Raw genomic sequence first — 18609 nt, 5'->3', positions numbered from 1 at the left:
GCATGTGCTCCACCACTGAGCTGTACCCTCCCCTGCCAGTGACTTCTTACACTGCATATTTGAGGCTTCAGAGCCTCCTATGCACTCAGTTCTTGTTTGGGGTCACACCAGTGAGAATGATTCTAACATTCTCTGCTTCTGGGGAGTCACAGGGCCCAGGGTCTGGGATGTGTTCCCTTCCTGCCCTATTAGGGGGGAGGGGACAGTTATTAAGTCTTCTCCTATAACTTGGTGGGGGAGCCACTGGCCTCTGGAACACACACTCCGACACCATTCTATGTAAACCCAGACATGCTTCTGCTCATTTTAATTAGACAGATAAAATTAGCAAGGAGATTATAGGTAAAAGGAGAAATTAAAAATATTTCACTGTTAGGTGGAATTTACAAAAGTGAATCGAACAATGAGGTACAGGAAGGAATGCAGAGAAACACAGACACATCTGAAACATTCCTCGGATGCCACACGGCTGAAGCCAGTCCACAGATAAGGGAAGGACTCTCCCTCAGCCACCTCCTCTTGAATTGCAGATTCCAGGGATGTGGAAGCACATTCTCCAGAAACATCTTCCTTCTTCTTCTCTTTAGACGTTACCAACAATAAGTAAGCAGTCAGTGTCGTTCTAGAAGGGCCCACACTGCATCCAATTCAAACCACTCACCTGTTTCCTGTCTGAATTTGCAAGCTCACCAGAGGGTTTTTTCCCCTTTTGTTTTATTTAAAAATTTTTTTCTCCCTACTTTCTCTCTCCATTGAGCCAACAGGCCCATCGAGCCAACCAGAAAACCAGACCAACAACGTGCTCCGGCCCCTTTAGCTTTTCCAGGGCCAAAGAACTCCCAGTTCTTTCTTACTTGCATCTGTTACGAACAAGCACAGTCATTTGATAACGCAGACATACATAACGCGTGCTCTTGCACACGGAAACAGGTTTTTCTTTTTTTTTTTCCCCCAATTTGTGGTTTCTTTTTCCTTTTTTGCAGAAAATGCAAACGAAAGAAAAACAAGGTTTTCAATTGAAGGTACATCTCTTCTTCAATATGAAGACATTAATTGAATTGGTTGGATCCCCCATGCAGTGGTCAGCAAAGTCCTTTGGCAACTGACAGAACATCTGGAGACTCAGGAGCTGGGGTTTGTTGGAAGAAACTTCCCTACACGAGTCATGAGCAAAGGGAAATGGATGTGGGAGAAGGGAGGGGACTCTGGGGGAGGAGTACAGAAGGAGAACAGAAAAGAACATCATTGGTGAGGAAGAAAATGGACAATTGCTTCTGTTTTTTCCCCTCTACCTCCTTCCCTTTCTTCTTGTAGATGGAGGCACCAGCCCACCGAGGGTGGAAGCTGAGTTCACTCTTGGTCCCCTGATGCGTACTGTTTTGTCTTCACTTCTGTTGACCATCACCTTGTAGTTTTTTTATTACCTATTTGGTTTCCCATCTTAAATGTGCGTCTGTCACTGAGAAACGAAGGTTGCCTATGGGGAATAGGTCCAGTTTATTCTTCATTGATGGGAATGCATTTCACAGCCGAGAAGCTGATCTCTCCAGAACATTCCACGGTGGTCAACCTCTGGCTTCCCCCTTGAGCCAGGTCCTTTTCCTTCCTCTCCTCCCCACAGAAAATGAGAGTTCTCATGCCATTGCCGTTGGTGACTGACTCATCTGGACCCTCATAGACAGAATGCTGTTCAGAATCTTCTTCTGATGACCTGCCAAGGTGACCCCTATTCTCAGGAGGTCTCTAGGAGGGAAAAAGCCACAGAAGAAGGCACTTTAGTGCTTTGCACGGATCAAAACTCATCACAGAATGCAAGCACCTGATAGTAGTGGGGTAGGCAAATGAGTGTGTTTAAAATCCAAAGCACCCAAGTTTACCCGAGTCTGGCAAACATCTAACGAGAGATGCTTTTGCTGAATCTCGCTTTCTCCATGCAGTGGCCTCATCTCCGAGCTCCCCTCCAGCTTAGACAACCTCGAAGCATTGTGCCTTGCTCCTCCCCTGTGGGTTCTGGAGCTGCTCCTTCACTGTGTCCATGACCCTAGGTGGACCAGAACGTTCTTCTGCTATTTTTTTTTTAACACCACAAGCACACACTCTATGGGGCTTCAGTAATTCTGTGAGTTTTCTGCCTAAATTAGTGATCACCCACTGTGATTGAAAAGATGTGGGGCTTGCCTGGTTTTCTGATGTGTTCCCCTGAGTTCCCATTTTCTGTCTCTGTTTGAATTTTAATGTCATGAATTTTTAAGAAGGGCGATCTCAAAATAACTTTCAAATATCTGCCCAAGCAGGAATCCAAGGAATATGTTTAGGACAGGGATTTGGACTGGATTCATCTTTGAGCTGTGATTCTTCATATGAACAAGTCCATGGCTGATACCTGACTCTGGGGAAACCCATGCATCGACCCATGCATCTTTCTTTAGTTAATAAGGTAGCAGTTACTTGAGTGGTTCCTATGTGCCACATACTAACTCCTTTAATCTACAGAAGCATTTTGTACAAACTGCCAAACCACTCAGTCAATGACGATCATTTACCAGCAATCATTTCTCACGTGTGTTCTGTAGGCAGACAACAGACCAAGTGTTCTGCAAGAACTAATCCATGTACCTCTCCCCACAAAACAGTGAGATGGGCACTATTATTATTTGCACATTTATAGACAAGGCGAGTATGTACGGCTCAGAGAAGTTGAGTGACATGTTCAAGATCACATAGCAGGTATATGGTGGTGGAGCTGGGATTCCAATTCAGGACAGCCCGACTTTCAGCCATTCTGCCGGGGAAGCCATTCTGGGAAGTCTAACATTCTGACTGTACTCCCTCCAGATTCCTCTGTCCCCACACAGCTGATCACTATGTACACTGTGCATAAGACCCACGAGGTGGACCCTGTGCAGATCCCAATCTTCAATGCCTGGCTGTCCTCTGGACCCCCACCTTTCAGCTGGCAGTCAGGCCCCCGTGGGCTGCAGCTGGTCTAGACTGTCAAATTGCCCGTGTCTTTTCGGCAAACACTTTTGAGAAGTATGCTTGGATTTCAAATTCACAAACTGGCCGCCATCTATTTTATTTAGTTACACGTACTTTTTCCCCCATCGTTCGTCTCTCAAGAATCAAATGAAATTGCTCCAATAGTTTGTGAAGATTTTTTTTTTTACTTTGAACTAAATCCCTTCATTTTCAGTTTCACTTTCCTTTTATTCTGCCCCTTGTTCTGTTTCATGTGGCTCTTCCCAGACTGAGGGAATTACCCAACCTGATTCCTTCAGTTCATGGGGGATCAGGTGACAACAGTCCCCACACTGAGCCACCGACAGTGGGAAAGCAGGCGTAGCCCTGCCTTCACGGGTACCTGCTTGGTCCCTGCACCCTGGCATCGTTTCTAGCTCTGCAAGATGGGGAAGCTGGTTTTCCACTGGTAAGGGCTTAGTTTTTATTTTTTGGTGCCTGACAATAATTCATAACAGCGAGGACAGTTTTTTAGGCATCAGCAGGAAATGAACTCAGGTTTGAAAAAATGAATTCCAGTGTTTAGCAGATCCAAGGCTAGAAGGCATATTCAAGCCATTTCCCTGGAGAAAGTGGAGGTTTCATCATTCCTAGCAGGAATAAACCTGAGAGAGGTGAAGCTGGCCTCTAGGAAGACGCACTGCAGAGCAGGAGTCTGGGACAGAAGGCCAAGAGTCAAGAAGCTGTCCCCCTCGGACTCAACCGCAGCGGGTGGAGGACCACCTCTCTCCCCTGGATCTTAGCAACTGGCCTGCCCAGGAGGGACTCCCAGCTGTCACCTGCCTGGTGGACTGACCAATCCTCTACCAAGGGAAATGTGTGTCACAGGCCACCAACCTCAGTGCTGTCAGTACCCGCTGTAGCCGGGCAGCTGGTGAGGTCCCTGCTGCTATGCACGTGCATGACTACATGTGTGTATTCAAAATTCGACACTTGCCAACTCTAGTCCAGTGGTTCCCAAACTTTACTGCACATTAGAACCACCTGGGGAGTTTTAAACATGCGATGCCCAGGTCCTACCACACGTGAAATGAATCAGAAGATCGGTGTGTGGGAATCAGGCATCAATAGTTTAAAAGACTCCCAGGTGACTCCAGTGTGCAGCAAAGTACGGGCCCCCAGGTAGCCCTGGGTGGACGGGTGGGAGGATGTGGACCTGGCAGCCAGGAAAGCAGGCTTCAGGCCCCGCTATGTTGCTCCTGAGAGCTGAATCTTTAGACACTAATGTCACGTACTTTCTAAATCACTGAATGGCCGGGGGGTAACTAGGCAGAATTCCCAAACGATGGTTCCACAAAATTTTGCTCTTCCAAAATATGGTTCCATGGTATTAAATAATTTTACAAGGCTTTCTCTATTTCAGGATTCCTCATGGCCTTTTCCATGCTAATATATGAGTGAATCTCCAGGAGAAAGATAGAAGGCTCAGTATTTCCCAAATTTATTTGACCATGGGACTCTTCTTCCCAAGGAAAACCTATTAACATTTCCCCAAACTGGGACTGCTTGGAACATTTTGGGAAAATGATGTACAACACGGATCTTTAAGACCTTTTCTGGCTCCCATCTTATCTGAATAATTTTAGTTTTTGTATTCCTCGGTGCTCCTGTGGGGGCTGCGGATTGGAAAATAATTTGTGAGGGATGGAAACGTATGCTTATTTACAAGTGCCATCTAAGTTCGGATCCCGCGCATCGGGGACTGCTGCTGACTCAGTGCAATGCCCCTTCCCGCGGTGTTGTTTAAAGTGCTGGCTGGCTGTGTTCTTTCCATCTGGATGCTCTCTTTGATGGGCTGAGTTTAAAAACTTAAACGGAGGAGAGACTCTCATGTGATTAGGCAAACGACATATGGCTGTGACTTTGAAGAATTCTCATTTGGGGCCCCGAGTGGATCTCGGCCTCCCCAGCCCACCCCTCCATCTTTCCCACCAGGCCTGGTTCTATACAGAAGTGGGGATCTAGGGATAAGGCCAGAAGACAGGACTTGCACATGTGTGATAGCAGGGAGGGAGCCGTGACCCCCAGCCACGGGCGGGACAGAGGCGATTCGCATCACTTACTCTGATGTCATCTGGGTGACCAGCTGGAGGGAGGTGAAGCCGGCAGTGAGGAAGCTGTCCCTGTACTGGACCATTTTGATGGCACTGAGCCAGTCATCCACGGTGGTAAAGGCCGTGAAGTCTGGGATGGAGCGGTCAAGCAGGGGCTGGGAAGGCCTGCAAGACGGAGGGGAGAAGGTCACCCCACTGCTGCAGGGGTGCATGGGCAGAGTCACACTCTGGGCAGACGGCAGACTTCAACGGGGTTCAGCATCCTTGGTGGGATGAGGATTAGAGGGGAAACCTGGGCTGACCCTTCCTTCTTGACAGAATCCCAAGTTGGCATGGCTTCTTAAGGCCAGGTGGCCAGTCCTCCTACCTCTGGGCTCTGCCAGTCCAGACGGGCAGACTGACCCAGCGTGCAGTCTGAAGGGAGGAGAAGGACCACAACTCTGGTGTAAACTGAAATGTAAGAGCTTCTTATCTGAAGACAGAGTCCTTTCAAAATATATATAAAGTTCAATGCAACCTCCTCAGATCTCCTGGTAACATTTTTCTTCCGGTTCCACCCTCAGCTAACTGAAAGAAGTGGAACAGAGCAGCCCCCCACTGACCTCTTCTGTACTCAAAGCAGACCCTCAGGTCCCCAGTCCAGAAATCAGGGTGCCATCCTCACAGCTCCTTCACCTTCAGCACCTGCACCCAATTCTTCACCACATCACCAAGATTTGACCTCCAAAATCTCTCAAACCCATTCACTTCTTCCCACACCATTTGCCCAGTCTGAGATGCTGTCTTCTCTACCACAGTTACTGAGATGTTCTCCACTAAGGCCGTCTGCCCCTGCACGCTGCCCTCAACCCCAGCTCCGCACTCTAGCTTGGCGCTCTTTAAAAGACACAGACGTGATGATGTTAATAACTCTCACTCCGACCCCGATTCATGTCAGCCCTTCCGATGGGTGATCACTGCTCTGAAAATCAAGCCCAGGAGTCCTAGCAGAGCCTAAAGGCTCTAAGCACTGGTCCCTGCTCACCTTGCCAGCCTCAGCCTCCACCCTGTCCCCTCACAAACTGCATTCCCAGCACACTGGCCCTGTCCTTCCAGCCTCGGGCCTCTGCTCACGCCATGCCCTTGGCCTGGAACCCTGATCCTCTACCTCCATCTTCCTCTCATTCAGCTAATGCCTCCTCGCCCTTCAGCTCTCAATTGAGATAACAGGCATCAGGGACACCTCTCTGACCCCAGCCTGGCTGAGCTGTAGCTCTCCAAGCACCACGCTCCCCTCTGCCACGCTGGCCACTGAAGTCTCAGTCTGCATTTCTTCAGGTGATCATCTGATTAAGGTCTGCCGCTCCTAAATGATTCTAAGCTCCACGAGGGCATGTCTATCTTTTTCATCCTATGCGGCCAGCAAGGGCACCATGCTTAGCATCCAAGTACACAACAAACTTTGGTCAGAATGAGTTAATAAGTGAGTTAACATTGCACACGTAGGTGAGTGACCTACAGCTGACAGTCGATGACAGTAACTGAGAACTCTGTGCATTTGGTCATAACAAATCTAGTTTCTTTGAATTTCTCTGTCCCCCAGCAATCAGGTTGGCCAAGGTTCCAAGTCTGCTGTTCCACCTGCCTCGTGGACTGGTGAGGTTAGCAGAAAGAATGCCTTCTGGGAACGGGATTGCCTAGAAGTGGCCTCATACCAGTCAGATCGGAGGCGCCTGGTGCCTAGCCCATCAGAAGTCAATGGAAGGGAGAGACCCAGACAGGGATCTTATCATCTGTCTGCAGCCCATGCTGGAGGCAGGGAATATTTTGGGGAGATAGAAGAGTCTTGGAACTTCTTCCAAGAGTGGTCAAGCTTAGCTGCCTACCCCTTGCTTTCAGTAGACCGAGGGCTAGCAGACTGGCTGTGGGTTTTTCCCAGACTAGGAGACCCTAGGAATCCCCTCCACCTAGGAACCCTCCTGTTCCACTAGACTCACACGGCGGTGATGGTTGCCACAGTCTTGAGACTTGCCGGGTTCCGGATCATCTTGTCCAGGGTGTTGACAATCTCTGCAAAGCGGGGCCGGCTATTACGGTCCTTCTGCCAACAGTCCAGCATAAGCTGGTGTAGAGCAGCCGGGCAGTCCATGGGTGGGGGCAGCCGGTAGTCCTGCTCGATGGCGTTGATGACCTGCAGTGACATCCATGGGAACAGGTATGATTGGTGACGAGCCACCAGCTGGTCATTCACGAATTAGCCTCTGAGGACGGAGACTCCTTGACCGGGATGCCCTCATTCTGTTCACCAGTACCTTTCACTGTAACAGATTTTACGTGCACTTGGCTTTTCCCTCTAGACTGTGGGATCCCAAAAAGCAGGGCCCATGTCTTATTGTGCCAGGTGTCTCCGGCACCTGGCACAGGGCCTGACACACACAAGATCTCTGTAAATGTTTACTGAAGGATGAGCCGGTGAATGGCTTGAGCTTCCTCTTTTGAGAGGACATCAGGCCCAGTTTTGCCTTCCTGGCAGCTGGTGGCACCAGGGAAGATGAAACAGTGGCACATGGGAAACTTAGTGAACCCACTAATACAAAGGTCACACCTCAAAGCCCATGGCGGCCTCATCCTTTCACTGCTACAGAAAGAGAAAGGGAGGGAAGGGACCATCATTCGACAGACAACCTACTCCATGCCAGGGACCCTCGAGATGCTTCTTAGGCATTATTTACCTCCATCTTCATGAGGCAGCAACAAGAACTGGGTGGAAGATAATTTAGTTAAACAAACTGGTTTCAGTACAATGACAATGGTCAAAATAACAAGGTGATCCAATATGAATATCCCCAATCAGGTTTTGTTAATTTTAACAGACTCCAGGGGATAATTCTGTAAAGATTTAAGTACTTTTTCTGTTTTTTAGATTCTTCTAAGTGGTCTTCGCCTTACTTCTTAATTTCCAATTCATTTAAATCAATTATGCTTGCTCTGTGCTTTTCGTAATAGGAAAAATAATTGTAAACGACCCAGTACTAAGCATATAAATTTATTACAGAACACTCATAACACAATGGAAGGCCTGGAATACAATGCAGACCTTAAGATGTTGCAAAAATATACCTATTGAAATGGAAATATGCTCCCATTGTAATATTAGGCAAAAGAGCAGGCTGCATAAGTGAAAATATGGTATAATTTTGCTTTTGTAAAAGAAAAACAAAAACAAAAATCAAAACAAAACAAAAACCAGTAATTACACACATACATAGAAAAGACCTTGAAAGGATATCTACCATGGAGCTAACGGTGATTGCCTCTGAGCAGGCAGAAACATGCATGCCCTTTGTGTTTTTCTTTCTGTTTGTTTGTATGTTTATTTTCTGTAGTAATTAGGCATTGATTTTACATTAAACAGTGAAAGGGCCTTTAACAACATAGGACATAATTTGGAGTTCAGGGATTTTCAGGTGTTTTTGCCTCTACTTTTAAAAATGTCAGATTCATTTCAACTGATTATTTCTTCTTCTTCTTAATTTTCTTTTTCTTTAATATACTTTGTAAATGAGTCAGAAAGTGAATATTCTCAATCAGTTTATATTTTTACAAATTCTATGCATAGTATACAGGGCATGAGGTGAAGCACGAGATAATATAATGACCTGAAGTCATTAGAGATAATCAAGGTATATTGTATTATTCCTTCTCTTCAGTGTGGGAGAAAAACAAACAAGCATACAGACCATACCAGTATTATCACTTTACAAACAACCAGCGACTGGAAACATTCACTTTTGAATAATAAATCGCACCGCCAACGAATGTTTATCTCAGCCAGGCTGCTATCAGTCAAGTTACCGGCCATCCTCATAGGAGGGCACTTTAGCCCGTTTTTCCCCTCAAGGGGATGGAGGCCCAGGCAGGGAGGTGCCCAAAGGCAGGCAGCTGGTGAGTGATAGGGCTGGGAATAAATCCGGGGACATCTGAGTGTAAGTTAGGACTACCTCGAAGCCCACTGTCCCTAGGCCTCGGTGGGGATGCTACATTGTTCGCAGCCTGGAGAACAGCCCTGGCAGCTGTGTGATGCCTTCATGGGGGGGAAGTGGGGGATGGAGCTAAGCCAAGTAATCCACGAGTAGGAGAAGCCGGGCTTGTAAACTGGCACCCCTTTTCAGCTCCTTCCAGATAGCCAGATTGAGGGGCCCAGGCGCAGTCCCCACTCACCCTGGAGACAAGTGGGACTACCCACTGAATGGCCCCACGAACTCTTTCTGGGTGCCCTAGGGACAGACTAGGTGGGACCAGCAGGAAGAGCTGGTGTCCCAATTCAGCTTCTCATGGGGTTAGGGGCCCCAAAGTCTGCCAGTGCAGAGCAGCTCATGTTCCCCCAAACTGCCTGCATCTCTGCTCAAATGATTTGATGGCCAGAACCCCGAATACTGATGTTCCCCCATGACAAGATTTCATTCCCGTCTGACCATCAGAGGAAGGAGAACTGGAGGCAGAGCCCTGGTCGGGGGCACAGCTCCATGGTGTCACCAGCTGACCCAAGCCCTCCTGGCAGAGCATCAAGAGGCTGGGGACCCGGGCACAGGGGACTCTTCTGCCTGGGAGCCTTACGCTGAACACCTAGCTGCTTTTCCTCCTCTAAATGGTCAGCAGCAACTCGTTGGACCCACCTGAGGGCCAGTGTAAACAAATGCCCAGGGGCTGAAAGAGGCAGGGATGGGGTGGGGTGAGGGCTGCCTTTGCTATTTTGCACCCCGAGATGGCAAGAATGGGGGTTAAGTGGGGACCAGGGGCAGGTGGTCTGACCTGGGTGCCTCAGAGCTGGAGCTCCTCTGGGAAAGGAGCAGGGCCCCTCCCCTGCCCTCCTGTCCCCAGCTGGGCTCCTGGCTGTCCCCTGTCCTCCGACTTGCGCTTCCTATTAGTGAGCTGGGCGGTGGGCAGGCTCACTCAACCTTGCATGCAGAGAGTGAAGTGGAGGAGCTCAGAGCAGTGGAGGAACCAGGGCAGAGGGGGTTAAGTTGAGCTCTGATGTTTCAATACAACTGCAGCTCCTCTCCACAGACACTGCCACTCTCATTATCTCTGTCAATCAGATCCAAGCAGTAGAACTTCCAAGTTCTCTCTCTGGCTGACAAACTCTCTGTACATGTTCAAAGACCTTCCTGGGCTCCGGAAGCCCAATTACCAGCACTCCGACTTGCCACTGCAATTCTCTTTCTTAAAGCCTTTCAATTGTCATCTGTAACATCCTTTACTGCCACCACCTCAGTGGTTTCTGATGAGCCCGGCTGCAGCCCGAGCCGCTGGGAGCCCCTCCTGCCTGTCTCCCAGGCCAGGTTGGAAGATGCCCTCTGAACGGGCAAAAGTCACCTTCCGCCGCCCACAGAAAGCAGGGTGGTACTTGAGACAGTGCTGAGGGGCTTTAGTTTGGAGAAACACAACAAAATTAGAATAAACTGCTACTCTACAGACGTTCTTATTCTCTCTGAGGCTCAGCTCAAGCATCAAAGATCTGGAAGCCATCCCCACCTCCCCCCGCAATGTCCCCACCGCCCTGTGTATGTGCCACTGGGCTGTGAACCCCCCAAGAATAGAGCCGGCAAACACAATGCTTAGTCACAGTTAGCATACACTGAGTGTTTGTTGAATGGATGATTTGGGAATTCTGAAAGTCTAATATCAGAAACGCCATTTGTCTTCCGCAGAGGTGAATGCATTTGCTGAGAATATCTTGAATGTCAAATCTTGCCTGTCAGACAGTTTCATAAGCCATTCTCTGTGTGCCGAATTGTTCTTAATCGGATTACAGTCTCTGGGCAGGACGAAACGGGCCGGCTTTTTCTGGCTCACGTTTATTACTCCTCTAGCTGACAGTCTGGACGGAACCAGGGTGCACTTGATTTCGTGAAAGCAGCCTTGGCATCAATTCCAACACTTACCGATTCGGCATGCTACAGGAGCAGGCAAAGCATGGATAATTGGAGATAATAGAGGATCCAGACGCCGCACGTGGTCGGATCAGGACCTGGTTAAGGATGCAGCCATTTCACCTGCTCTGGGCTGAAGCCACTCTACCCACGGGAGCAAGGGGCATCGTCACAGCAGCACCTCGCTCCTCCTTGGAATGTATTTTCTGGGCCCCCGAGTCGCCACCTTTCTTAGCTTTCTGAGCATCAGCCATGGCCTGAAACCTCTGGCTGAATAGAGGGCCACCTGGGGACAGACTTCTCCAGTGTACCGGTGCCTCAGAGCCTATCCCCGCATGCGGGGCTTACGGTGTGGCTGGCTGCCTGATTTCGACTGAGACAGACCTGCCTCTTCTTGCTGGGAAGCTGGGAAAGATAATAACTGCTCTCCAACATGATGGGAAGAGGTGTGCAGGCTTTGCAGACTGCAGTCCTCCCAGCTGCAAGGGGAGGGCGTGTATTCAGGATGTAACAGGGGGAGTGGTCCCAGGGAAGGGCCCAGGGCCCAAGGTGGTGGGGAAAGCCAGGGAGGACTTCTGATTGAAATCTTATCAAAGCAAAGCATCCTCAAAAGGCTTCCCACCTTTTAGTAATTATGGAGCCAAGGGTCCCTGCTGAAACACCCCCAAAATGCCTCTGCTTAAAGCATCTCAGGTGACCCCTCTCTTTCCTTTCCCCCCACCCCTTGCTGGTAGCCTGGAGAGGTGGTGTTGACCTCCACTCAGACGGGTCCCCTCCTGAGGCCCGTCTGGATCTGACCAGCCTTGGGAGCTTTGCTCAGCACCTCTGTCAATGACAGGTGACACAGGCTCCCAGAAGAGCAGATTCACAGAAAAGATGGGCCTTTTACAATTAATTCCTCTCTTTGAAGCTGGGAAATGCGAGCCCCAGAAGGAAGGTGCAACTGGCTCAACACAGCACATCCGTCAGCCCAGAGCAGGCCTGGAAGCCAGGTCCCGCCCTCCAACCAGCCTTGCTTCCCCTCCATCACAAGTAGTGACAGAGGGCACGCAGGCTGGGGATCTGAAGCAGGCTAGGAGTCCGTGATTAATTCAGGGCCTGATCCATTCACAATACACACCCATTCAGAACCAACCCGTGGGCTCCTGGGTTGGCCTGCGCACCTTTACAGACTTTGAGGTCATGGGGACCGTCACATCTCCCTGCTGGGCTCCCTCATTAGTTCAAACATTGGTGCCAAGAGTGTCCCTGTATCCCCTGCCCCAGATACCTCCCATTCAGGTTATGAGACCCTGAGTTGACGACAGGCAGGCAGGCGTAGCACACCCCCACCAAGGAGGGGGTGTGGCAGCCAGGCACTGCTGACACTCACATCTTGGTTGGACATATCCCAGTAGGGTCTCTCTCCAAACGACATGACTTCCCACATGACAATCCCGTAGCTCCAGACGTCGCTGGCAGACGTGAACTTGCGGTAGGCGATAGCCTCTGGAGCCGTCCATCTCACGGGGATCTTGCCTCCCTGGAGGAAGGAGAAGCCTGGTCAGCCCAACTGTGGGGTTCCTGGTTGAAGGCGGGTGAGAATAAACTGGGCACACGCCCTGTAACCCCCACCCCCACGGCTCCTGAATTAGGACAGCGGGGCAGTGCATGCCCACGGGTGGGGGGATCTGCGGGGCTCTGCCAGCTCTTGCCACATGTGGGCACACTTTTCTAAAATGCTGCTCTTGGGTTTGTTTCTCTGTCTGGGAGTTTTCCAACTTGGATCTCTGCTTGATCCTTAGTTTGTCTGCCAGACTCTACTTTGTTTTGTTTACCTAGGGGACTGATATCTATCCAGCCATCCATCCATTCAGCCATTCATTCACCTCCATCAACAAATAGGCAATGAGCACCGCTTTGTGCCAGGTCCTTCGTGAAGAGCTGGTGTCCCTGCGCTGAGCCAGCCAGGGGCCCTGCCCACAAGCTGCACAGTGCGTTGGGAGGCAGACGAGAAAACAGAAACTCAGAACGTACTGTTAACAGGATGGAAAGTGATGAGGCAAAGGGGGATACAGGATGTTCTAAGAATCAGAGGAATCTCCCTAACACAGGGAGGGGTCAGGGAAGGTGGCTGGGACCAGTCAGAGGGAAAGTTTCCTGAAGCCTTTGGTCAAGGACAGGTAACAGTACTACCTTTTTCTACCTGTGTGACCTGCGGCAAGTTAACGAACCTCTCTGTCCCTGCTTCTCATTGGCAAAATGGGGGTAATGATCGCATCTACATAGTCCGGTTTTCGTGAGGATAAGTGGGTTACTATCCAGAGTGCCTGGGGCAGGGCCTGGCATAGGGTCCACGCAGCAGATGTGCAAACTAGTTAATCAGGCAGAGTGCAGGGAGGAGGGAAGTCCGGGCAGAGAGGAGCTGGTCCGACGCCAGGGGTGACTGGCAGGGGTGCAGGATGGCCGGAGGACGGAGTTCTGGAGGGGAAGTAAAGACAGGATCAGAGATCAGGAGGCATTCTGTAGGGCACAGATGCCTCTTATGGGGGTAGAGCTCAGCATTCTCTAGAGCAAATATGATCCTCATTTTCAATTCTTCACGCCAAATACCGGACTTCACTCGCTCGGCCCCGTTACAAGGCCTGGGCTCTGCTTCCATAATGCATGAGACCCGCGCCTCCCTCCCTCCCCTCTTGTCCGCCTCAGGCCTTGGTGCAAGGAGGCTATTTATATACTGACCGTTCTCACGATCTGTTCAAATCACCAGAGATACGTGTTGGACTTCAGCAAAAATACCTTAAAAAATGTATAAGTGGTTAATCTGAGCACGGACGAGAGAAAAGGGAGTGAACTGCAAAGTGTGTTTTTATCTGATTTCCTACCCGGGGTCTGGGGGCAAGAAAGGCGGTGTGGCCCCGACCTCCAAAGGCTCACATCCAGCTCTCTGCAAAGAAGACAGCCCTAATTTCCACCCCCTTGGACGATGGCAGGCTTTTGTGGTGGGACGCGTCCTCCGCTCAAATGCCAGCAACGTGACAAATGCCCGGAGGGCAGGCTTGGGTGGCGGAGGCAACCAGAGGCTCTGTTCTCTGCCCACCATCCCCCGACCCAAACATGAAGGAATTTGCTAGTTTTCTCTCCGTGGTACCATGGCTCAGAAGGGAGGTGAAAAATTCAGGGGACCAGGAGTTGTCAAACACCTGAGGCCAGTGTCCCACAGCCCAGGGACCCCACGTTGTGTGTCCCCATTAGGGAAGGGGGTGATGCCACACCTAGCGGGGGCCAGGGGCTCCCCCAGAGGAGAGGGATTTCTGGTCCCTCAGAATCCTGGGTTATATGGGGTGAGACAGCAGGAGTTGAATTAGCACGAGTGTGAGCGTGTGTGTGAGAGAGACGTGCAAAGTTCTCTCTCACTCACTATGCGTGCGAGGGAGGGAGAGACAAAGAGAAACCTTGGCCATGTGGATCTGTGGCTAAAAGAGAGCCTGGGCTTCTCTTTTGTGTGGCTGTTTGTGTCAAAGAAGGAGGTGGGTGAGAGGAAAGTGTGGCTCTTCTGAATTTCCAGAGGCGATTTGGGAGTCTGAAGGTGTCCTCTCTGCCCAGTCTGGAGTGGACCCCAGGGACCACCAGTGACAGCTGTGGTGTCCTCCCTCTGGCACGTCAGGTGGTGGGGCCAGGCCGGCTGGCGAGGCGCCCCAGCCCTCCTGCCACCTTGCGCTGTCGGGCCTCGCTGAACAGAGCCTGGCCTGTCCCCACCCCTCCTCCAACCCAGCAGGTGGCAGAGCCTTTCAGAAGAGCAGCCCGGGACAGGCAGGTGACAGCTTATCACAAGCGGCTCTCTGCCAAGACAGCAGGGGATGCCGACCTCCGAGGCAGCAGGGGGAGCACGGGGATGGGCACTTTCCTTCCCGGGGGTTTTCGCGTTTTCTCTCGGCTTTTCAAACATCATACTGCTGGCATTACCTTCTGATGCTCAGAGGTAACTACAATGATGGTTATTTAACCCGTCTTCAATTATGTGAAAGGAAATCTATTCATTTAGAGGATGGAGACCATCCCCATGCAGGAGATGAGAAGAAAAGGAAGTGGGACAGTGTTGCAGCCTCCACGGCTTCTGCCTGTGAGAAAGGTCCTCCTCCCGGAAGAGAAGTCTGGACCAGAAGACCCAAGGCCAGGGCATTCCGGTGACGGCTAAGTGCTCTGAGGGTCCCGGCTCTAGCCGATGCAGGTGCGAGGAAGGGGGATAGGGAAGGGGTGGTTGGCTCTGTTGGATGGGAGGAAACACGAGGGAAGAACCCTCAGGGGGTGGAGAATAGGGGAGGCTCACTGGAAGGATTCAGCACCCACGTGGGCAAGAGGGGCTGACACGGGGCTTGAAGAGCGCATCAGCCCCTGCACGGAGCTTCTCCCAGCACCAGATGACTTGATGCCCCAAGGATGCTGCATTCTGCAGGGACCAGGTTCCCCAGAGCTGCAGCCGGGGGTCACTGTTGGCGTGTGGGTAGGGGAGAAGGGGGAGGCGCCTCACTGTCACCGGTGTCCTCCACATACTGACCTTCCTGGCAAAGCTTGGCATTGAATGGCTGTGTGCGAGAAATTCTTCAAAAGTTTGACATCTCCAAAAGTTTGCTCTGGAATAATCATGCCATAACTTAACTTAACATGTGTGTGTGTAATTTGATAAATTAGGAGATGATATCTGGCAGCAGATTAATTTTAACCCAGCCATCTTCAGGGTCACCTGCTGATAACCCACACCTGTCACCAGGAGTGATGCCAACAGGTGGAAAGTCTCAGAGTAGAGGCACTTTAGTCCCTCAGCCTCAGCCAGCCTGCAATAAGCATCCAATGTAGCACCCACTCTGCTCGGCTCCCTGCTTGGGGCCTGGCAGTGATGAGACCCAGCCCCACTCTTAAGGAGCAATGGATACTCTCAATGCCACCCAGCCAGCCCTCACCAGCCACAGCGACATTAAGATAGTCACAGCTCATAGCTTTGGTTCTAGAACCCATTCAATTACGGAATTTTCCAGACCAAAGTCGAAGCATAGGACCAATTTCCCTTGCTAGTTTCTTACCCTAGAGATGCCCATAAGGATTAAGCTTCTGTGTGTCTGGGCAATGCTACAGTATTTTTCTCCATCATCATGTGTGAGATGTTCACGAATACTGAGTATGGTGATCACAGAATCCTTGGAATCTTGCCGCACGCGGAAGCCCCTTGAAGTGATAGGTTTATGAAACAGAGCATCATGCAATGGCTCTAAATTTTGTAATGCTCGGTCTCAAATAGGTTTATGATATACAAAACATACTGGGGTTGTTTTGAAGACTCAACATGATAAATAGGTAAACCAATCAGGATATTATTGTTACCATTAAACAAGAATTTATTGAGTGTCGTGAGCTGAATTCTGTCCCCCTCCAAAAGACAGGTTCAAGTTCTAATCTCCTGTATCAGTACATGTGACCTTATTTGGAAATCTGGTCACTGGAGATACAATTGTAGCCACAGAACCAGCCCCAGACCAGCCCTATTCTCTTTCTAACAAGATGCTAAGTTGTTTCTCAGAGACAACAGAACAAAAATGCAAGTCGTGCAGCCAAAGCGTACACAGAGGAGAAATTTTTTACCTCATATAACACCTGGAGCCAAAGTGTCCCCACCCTACAGAACCAAAAGACCAGGACAGGACTGGAACCTAAAAGCCTGAACTTTTTCAGAAGGTAAAGGTCCGCTGTCCACGAAGACCTGGTGCTGAACCTTCTTTACCACTTACAGTAACCATGTACCACCATCAGAGGCCAAGCTCTGAAGTTCTCCATCAAAACCTGCCCAGTCAGCGCTTCCGCATACCAACCCTCCTTCCCTACCTATAAAAGTGTAACAAACCCTGGTTCAGGGAGAGAGATTTGAGAGCCTTGCCTCCTGTCTCCCTGCCAGTTGACCTCTCAATAAAGCTTTTCCTTTTCTTAAATGTCAGTGCCATAGTTTTGGCTTCAATGAGCATCAGGCAGCCAGGCCTTTGCTCAGTAACATTAGCAAGTAAGAGGTCATACTGGATAGGAGTGGGCCCTAAATTCAACGACTGGTGTCCTTGTAAGAAGGCCACGTGAAGACAGAGAGACGTAGGAGAGAAAACCAAGTGAAGACGGAGGCAGGGATTGGAGTGATGTATCTGCAAGCCAAGGAACGGCAAGGATTGCCAGCAACCACCAGAAATGAGGAGAGAGGCATGGACCAGATTCTTTCCTGGGGCCTTTGGAGGGAGCATGGCCCAGACAACATCTTGATTTTGGACTTCTAGCCTCCTGAGCTGGGAAAGAAAACATTCCTGCTATTTAAAGTCACCCAATTTGTGCTACTTTCCTACAGCAGCCCCAGGAAACGAACACAGTGAGCATATACAATTTCATCAGTCACTAGTCTAAGTTCCCTGGTGGCAGATCCACCCTGAGCTGCTGTTACGGTGCAGTGGGATTTGGGAGTGAGGGAAACCTCTAGCATTTAGGTGGAAGCCTAGCAGATACGCCACAGGGCCCTCTGTAAAACTTCTTCAGTGTCGTTGGTCGGCCCCAGGGCAGTCTGCATCTTGAAGGACTGCCCTTTGCTTAGCCATGTGAGTGCTGTGGGGTGGGGACTTCAAGGGACAGGACTGTGGCACTTCCACTGATGTGGTCACGAGGATGATAATCAGAAGGCAGGTCTGCTGACGATGCTGGAGCCACATCACTACTCCTACTTGCGAACAGCATGAGACACCTGAGGGGAACCCACCCTCACTCTGCCCACAGACCCAGGTGCACTCCAGGTCCGGGTAGCTGCATCCCAATTACACAACACTAGCTGAAGGCCATGTCAACATCCCTTTTCCTGGCATCCCCAGAACACTTAGCCTGTGCTTCTCAAGCTTGACTATCCACTGCAATCACTCTGCGGAAAATTATTCTTATTATTTTTTAAATGCCAATGGGCGCTCTAATTTATTCAGAATCTCTGGGTGTGGTGCCCGAGCACTGGGAAGTTTGAACATGCTTCATGTGACCGTAATGCGCAGCCATTAGCCACAACCACTGGACTGCAGCCGTGACTCTTAAATTTGAGTGTGCATCACAGTCTCCTGGAAGCCTTGTTAAAACACACATCCCAGGGCCTTACCCTGAACTTCCCAATGTGCTAGTTCAAATGTGCTACCTGGGATTTGAGAACTATATTTCTAACAAACTCTCAGCGTGGTTCCCACACTTTGAGAACCACTGGTATAGAACAATCCAGTATGAGTCATGGACTGAGTGGGGTCTCATCCTGACGACCAGCTCTGGTCATTGGTAATGGCTGGGTTGGGAAGGATTCTGAGGCTTCATCTGAGGCTCAGCTAGGAATGCTGCCATGACTGATGGGCAGTGCCTGCTATGGGCGAGGGGACAGGTGGCTGTATGTACAGCAAGCATCTGCCTCACTGCACGGAACCGCAAAAGATCTTAAAATGATGGGTTTAAAAAAGGCAATGAGCTAGCTTCATCATAGTTTCTGTCAAGTGTATCCATGGCCCAAGGGAAATGGAGGGTGAACTGGGGTGAAGTTTGCATCACATACAGCAAGTGTCCCTCTGGAGTGGCAGGTTGAGCACTCCCCTTGGGGC

At 50.2% G+C, this 18609-nt stretch overlaps 1 protein-coding gene across 1 annotated transcript in view; it reads right to left on the bottom strand.

The window, feature by feature from the left end:
• Positions 1-273: 273 nt before the first annotated feature.
• EPHB1 (EPH receptor B1) overlaps positions 274-18609 on the bottom strand; it is a 408827-nt gene continuing 390491 nt past the window's right edge. The window contains exons 13-16 of the mRNA XM_006214554.4: positions 12357-12506; positions 7049-7242; positions 5082-5237; positions 274-1743 (exon numbers count right to left, since the gene is read on the bottom strand). Of these exons, the coding sequence (XP_006214616.1) occupies positions 1635-1743; positions 5082-5237; positions 7049-7242; positions 12357-12506 (609 nt within the window). The 3' untranslated portion in view covers positions 274-1634. The remainder of the gene's footprint in view (positions 1744-5081; positions 5238-7048; positions 7243-12356; positions 12507-18609) is intronic.

Source organism: Vicugna pacos, chromosome 1, assembly GCF_048564905.1.
Source record: "Vicugna pacos chromosome 1, VicPac4, whole genome shotgun sequence".
Lineage (NCBI taxonomy): Eukaryota > Metazoa > Chordata > Mammalia > Artiodactyla > Camelidae > Vicugna > Vicugna pacos.
This window is presented reverse-complemented; position numbering and strand designations above follow the sequence as displayed.